The sequence below is a fragment of the Auxenochlorella protothecoides genome, assembly GCF_000733215.1.
Source record: "Auxenochlorella protothecoides strain 0710 unplaced genomic scaffold scaffold2, whole genome shotgun sequence".
Lineage (NCBI taxonomy): Eukaryota > Viridiplantae > Chlorophyta > Trebouxiophyceae > Chlorellales > Chlorellaceae > Auxenochlorella > Auxenochlorella protothecoides.
This window is the reverse complement of record NW_011934268.1, coordinates 198,879-204,339: the sequence shown is the minus strand read 5'-3', so window position 1 is coordinate 204,339 and position 5,461 is coordinate 198,879. Positions and strand designations below refer to the sequence as shown.

Here is a 5,461-nt window from a genome sequence, read left to right as displayed (position 1 = left end):
GGGGGGCGGCCCGCGTTCCCTGTCGAAGTGAAACCCATTTGCAGAGGAATCCATGCCATCCTCCTCCAGGTGATAGCATAAGGATCCCTCAACAGGTACACAAAGTTCACACGGCACGGCCAAACAGACCCAGACTCCCTCCATACGTGAACACAACCATACCACCGCCCCGCCGCACCTTGGAGTTGAGGGAGATGTTGTCCACGATGGCTTCGCCCACCCCTGATCCCAAATCCTGAAGCAGGGGCAGGCCCTTGGTGGCAGCCCCCGCAAACCAGCCGTCGACGACGGTCATGCGGTTCTCGGTCAGCGTCCCGGTCTTGTCGGAGCAGATGGCGGTGGCGCCGCCCATGGTCTCGCAGGCCGCCAGAACGCGCACGAAGTTGTTGTCCTTCAGCATCTTGCCCATGGAGTATGCCAGGGAGATGGTAACCGCCAGGGGGAGGCCCTCTGGCACCGCCACCACGACGATGGTCACGGCAAAGATGAAGAACTCCAGGGGACCGGAGGCGAACTGGGACAGGGGGAACCCGCGATTCTCCACCATCCAGCGGATGAGCAGGACGAAGAAGCAGATGACCGCAACCACGAGGCCCAGCTTCCCGATGGCGGTGGCCAGCACGCCCAGCTTCTCCTGTGTGGGGTGGGGAGGAATGGCGGAAGAAGGGGAGTCTTTGTACAGGGAGTGGGGCGAGGTTGAAGGACTCTACTTTGCATTGGTGCAGCCAGCGTGAATTTACCAGCACTCGTCTGGCAGAGAGGTCACACTACATAAAGGCATGCTGCAAGTCCACAGTGTGCTCCCCCCCCCTCTCCGCTGGATGATCTTGGCATTGCCTCCCCGATGCAAATGCCTGCCTTGATCGTTGTTCACCCAAGGGCCCTCTTTTCAACTCCAACATCCGACTGCGAGCACCTGGAGGGGGGTGTCCGGGGACTCCACCTGCACCATGCTCATCGTCCGACCCCAGTCCGACTGCTCCCCGACTGCTAGAACCAGCATGCGGCCGGAGCCCTCAGTGACCTGCGGTGATGGGTTGTGGAAGGGGGGATGGTTGGAGAAGGGGGCAGGGTTTTGGGCTGCGAGGAGTTTAGGCAAGCCTGGTGATGCACACAGCTCTGTAGACACACACGCAGGCAAGCGCACGTTTGTGCAAAGCTTCCTGCTTGTATTCACTTCTGACACTGAATGCATACAGGCTTGCAGACTCCCCCAACCTCCCCCGCCCTTCAGCGCCTTCCCCTCCTGCTCTGGAACACACATCCCCTTCCGGAGAAAACATTAGGACACCAGCCGAGAAGCCCAGCCCACGCGGCCCACCTGCGTCCCCGACCGCATCCATGGGTCGCGCTCGCCCTTCTTGATGGGCTCGGCCTCCCCCGTCAGGCTTGCCTCGTCCACCACCAGCCCATGCCCGTCGATCATGTAGCCATCCGCCACGATCTTGTCCCCGGTGTCCAGGCACAGCACGTCGCCAACAACCACCTCGCTGTTCAGGCAGGTGGCCTGGGCGCCGCCGCGTAGGACCTTGACCTCGATCACGTCACGCTGGGAGTTGAGCTTCTGGAACTGGCGGTCCTTTTGCCAGTCGTTGCCGGCCCCTGGTCGAGGAAGGGGGGCGCACAGGAGGGAATCAGGAGATAGGAGCTCAATGGCCTTGGAGCTGCTGGGGGAACAACAAGCCTGAGGGCTGGATCCAAAATCTTAAAAAGGAAACCATCAGGGCCTGCACGCCTTGCCAACACAGCCTCCCAAGAGCTTGGACAGGGTGCTGTCCCAGGAATCCTCCTTCCAAGTCGCATCAACCCAGTAGAGTGCTCTGACAATGGCCCTCCACTCACCAACCAGGGACACCACAAGGACAGCCACCCAGATGGCAATGCCCTCGGTGTACGCCTGGTCGTCTCGCTCAGCCTTGACAGCCGTGCCAATGATGGTGGATACCTGGAGAGTTGGGTATATTGGTTGGCCCAGTTCTGAGTGCAATGAGGTCAAGGGGTCAGAAATTGGCAGGGGCAGGGCCAGCACACTGAGGGCCAATGTGTGTACTCAGATTGCGGGCAAAGGGTTTGCGCAGGCAAGGCATCAAGGTTGACCCAAAGCGTCGTTGTGCCGTTCAGGCCAGGGAAATACCAGGCCAGCGTGTAGACGTGTCGCAAACTGCCACTCACCAGCGCTGCAGCCATGAGCATGATCAGCGTCGGGTCCTGCAGCCAGAAGGGTGGGGAGAGTTGGTTCATGGTTGTACATGCACTTTGCTTCTGAGAGACCTGAAGCATCCCTGCCTCTCCGCCTCAACAAGACTTTTGGCCAGCACATCCATGGGGGAATATACTCAAATCTCGTATTGCCAGCCGCCCCCATAAGCACCTTGAGGACGGAATACCAGAGGACGAAAAAGTTCTTAGCAGGGACGGGCTTAAAGACGTTGCTCCCATATGCCTCCCGGCGCGCGGCCAGCCCCGTTGGCCCCTCCAGGTTGCAGCCCTGGTGGAGGTCGGTGCGCAGGGCGGAAGCCACCCCGGCCAGGCCACCGGCCCTGGCCATGTCCGCGTCAGACTTGTTCTGGGGGAGGGCAGGGAGCGGGAGAGATTTCGGGCATCCTGGCACAGAGCCGCATACAGGGCCCCGATCACCGGACCCCACAAGGTATTGAACCACGACGCGTTGTCCACGCACCTCATTCAGGGCAAACAGGGCTTCGCAGGACATGTCGAAGGGGCCAGCGCCCGACACATGTGTCGGGCGCAAGGTCTCCAGGTCCACATCCTCGTTGCGGCCACGCATGACTTCCAAGCTATTCAGGAGTTTTCGGAGAGTATATTCGCAACACGTCGCTGCGGGTCAGAAGTCACCTGTTTCAGTCCCCGAGCGCGAACATGTGGTACTCCAGGGGCCCTGACCCACCGCGTAAATTCAATGAAGATCACTGTTTGGCACTATTTTGTGTACGTGCAAGGCAGTTGCGGGCTCCATCCCGCCCTGCCTGGCCGGATCACGGGAGGAGAATCCACGCGCTTTGCGATGGGTCCTGCGCACACCAAAAACCCTGGGAAGATACCGGGAAGCTGCCTGAGCCCAGCTGGTCCAGCAAGGCAGAATATGCTGCATAGATTCCGAGCCTCATCAGAGAATGATGGATCAACCATTATTATCGAGAGCTGTCTAGACACATAAAATGTACATGCGAGCCGTGCCACAGAAAAGGTACAGTGGCAGGCCGGTGACGGGAAAGGGGTGCATTGGCTACGATGCGTGCAAAGCTGGCCATTTAAAAAAAGTGATGAAACGGTTTTCTTTGATGCATGAGAGGTTGGCAAACAAGGCAGGAAGTGGACCGTGTGCCATTCACACGATGCCGGCACTGCCGCCGCGGGTTAGGCGGTGCGTGCTGCTGGCACGGGGGGAGCGCAGCGTGGAACTCCCGTGCTTCACCAGGGTGTCGTCGTCGCCGGAGCCGCCCTTCTTGCGCCCAGGGGTCCCGCTCATCTTCTTCAGCTCGGACCCAGCGCTGCTCTTCTTCAGCGCAGAGTCGCCGCTGACCTTGGCCAGCTCCGACTCGCCACGCTTCCACAGCTCGCGGATGTGCTTGGGCGGGGGGGGCCGCAGCCACTGCCACCAGTGCCGGCGGTACAGGTCCTTGGGGTCAGTGAAGGTGGCGCGCTTCTTCATCAGCTCCTCGGGCGTGGGCTCCTTGATGGGGAACCAGCGCCTGGGGGGCGGGGGTGAAGAGGGGGAGGAGTGTGCTGGGCAATGGCATCCAGCGGCTATCCGCACGACAGGCTCCCTACATTCGCAAAGTTGGATCTACATGCCACCCCTCGCATGCTGTGCGCCAAGGCTTTGCACATGGATACCCACGCGCCCCTGCTGCCTCCATCCGGAAACTCGATGGACCTGGCTCCACCCCGCACAATTCCCCCGCAAGCCATCCTCTACCCGCTCACCTCGTGACAAACTTGGCGATGAGGGCCAGGGGCAGGCCGCCCGCGCCGATGAGGAGGGAGATGCCCCATTGAAGGCCGGACTGGGTTTGGAGCCTGAACACGCCTTGGAGGAAGAACATGATGAGGACCTGGCCGGGGGGGGTGGGGGGGGGATGAAAATCAGCTTGGACGGCATGCTTGGCGGGTGATCAGCGTGTGAAACATTCACCGGCAGCATGCATCCGAGGCGGCAATGGCTGCGTGAGCAGCGAGCCGCTTCTTCCGTTCCACCGCCCCGCTGGGATCTCTGGTTCGCACTCGCCTGCAGCCCAGCTATGAGGAACAGGATCCCGATGAACAGGTAGCCTTTGAAGAGCCCTGCAAATATGTTGTACTCGTCCCGGAGCTTCCTCGCGTTGAGGAAGTTGAAGAGCTGCATGGAGGGGTGGTGGCATGAGGGTGTCATGGTGGGGTGCAGAGTATTCATAACGCTCAAGCCACCCTCAAACACCGTCCTTTTCCATCTGGAATGCGCGCTGAAGGGATGTCTGCGCAAAACCCACCCAAACCAAAAGCACGAAGCTCCTTTCACTTGCCTGCATGCAGATGAAAGTGTTGAAGACCATGCTGCTGACCGCCTCCTGGGCGTCGTACTCCGCCTCGGCATACTCGTCGTCTGCGTGGAGATGGGGTGAGAGGCTCATGGGCAATGCTGCCGTGCCATCAGGGCGGTTTTGATGGAAGGTTAGGGTCCCACAACCTGGCAGTGTCTGACAGGATGCAAGGCCATCGCTGCCAGGGTTCAAAAGACAACTCACCAGCCTCAAAGTAGGTCTGCTCCATGAACCTCCAGCGTTCACAGCCATCCGCATTGCCGTCACAGTATTCCTCCGGCCGAGGCTCCTGGATGACGCATCCGCCATCCACAGACAGCTGGCACAGGGGGGTCTCGCCTGGAGGTTGGAAGAGGAGATGAGGACCGATTGGACTCCACTTGCATGATATTAGGGGTGAGATGTGTGCAAGGAGGGTACCTCTGCACACATTGCACCCCCTTGCACTCCAATGACAGGTCTACTAGATCCAAAGGAGAGGATTATATTCAGAGCATGTGGAATGCAGAGCAGCAGGGATCCTTGTCCCCTGCTTCTCGCAGCTAAACTCCCCCACCAGGGGGTGTCTGCTCCCGCGATGCACACCCATCGCCTGGCGCCCATCCACTGAGAGCGCTCTTCTTTTGTCCCCTACATTTGTAGCGCTCACCTGGCTGGTAGATGCCGCCATAGGTGTCCAGGCAGCTCTGGCTGTCTGCCAGGCAGCACAGGTTGGTGTTGGCCTGGAAGTACTCGCACTTGGTGGGGGTGCGGAAGGAGGGCAGGTGGCGTGGCATGCCGTAGAAGATGAGGAAGAGCCAGAAGGACTGGTACAGCGTGTGCACAAGGATGTTCTTGGCCATGGTGCGGCTGACCAGGGATGAGTCCCGCCCATGTGGTTCGTCGTCCATCAGCTCTGGCCCGGGCTTCTCCAACGCAAA

General features: G+C 60.1%; 2 protein-coding genes across 2 annotated transcripts in view; both read right to left on the bottom strand.

The window, feature by feature from the left end:
• Positions 1-2,788, bottom strand: part of F751_2135 (Calcium-transporting ATPase PAT1) — a gene marked incomplete at both ends in the record, with an annotated part of 7,699 nt that extends 4,911 nt beyond the window's left edge. The window contains 7 exons of the mRNA XM_011401184.1: positions 179-634; positions 917-1,024; positions 1,322-1,602; positions 1,843-1,945; positions 2,173-2,208; positions 2,372-2,566; positions 2,681-2,788. Coding sequence (XP_011399486.1) covers positions 179-634; positions 917-1,024; positions 1,322-1,602; positions 1,843-1,945; positions 2,173-2,208; positions 2,372-2,566; positions 2,681-2,788 — 1,287 coding nt within the window. The remainder of the gene's footprint in view (positions 1-178; positions 635-916; positions 1,025-1,321; positions 1,603-1,842; positions 1,946-2,172; positions 2,209-2,371; positions 2,567-2,680) is intronic.
• A 561-nt stretch (positions 2,789-3,349) lies between these two features.
• Positions 3,350-5,461, bottom strand: part of F751_2134 (Calcium-transporting ATPase PAT1) — a gene marked incomplete at both ends in the record, with an annotated part of 6,593 nt that continues 4,481 nt past the window's right edge. Inside the window, 6 exons of the mRNA XM_011401183.1 lie at positions 3,350-3,713; positions 3,949-4,051; positions 4,246-4,360; positions 4,491-4,603; positions 4,746-4,880; positions 5,191-5,436. Coding sequence (XP_011399485.1) covers positions 3,350-3,713; positions 3,949-4,051; positions 4,246-4,360; positions 4,491-4,603; positions 4,746-4,880; positions 5,191-5,436 — 1,076 coding nt within the window. The remainder of the gene's footprint in view (positions 3,714-3,948; positions 4,052-4,245; positions 4,361-4,490; positions 4,604-4,745; positions 4,881-5,190; positions 5,437-5,461) is intronic.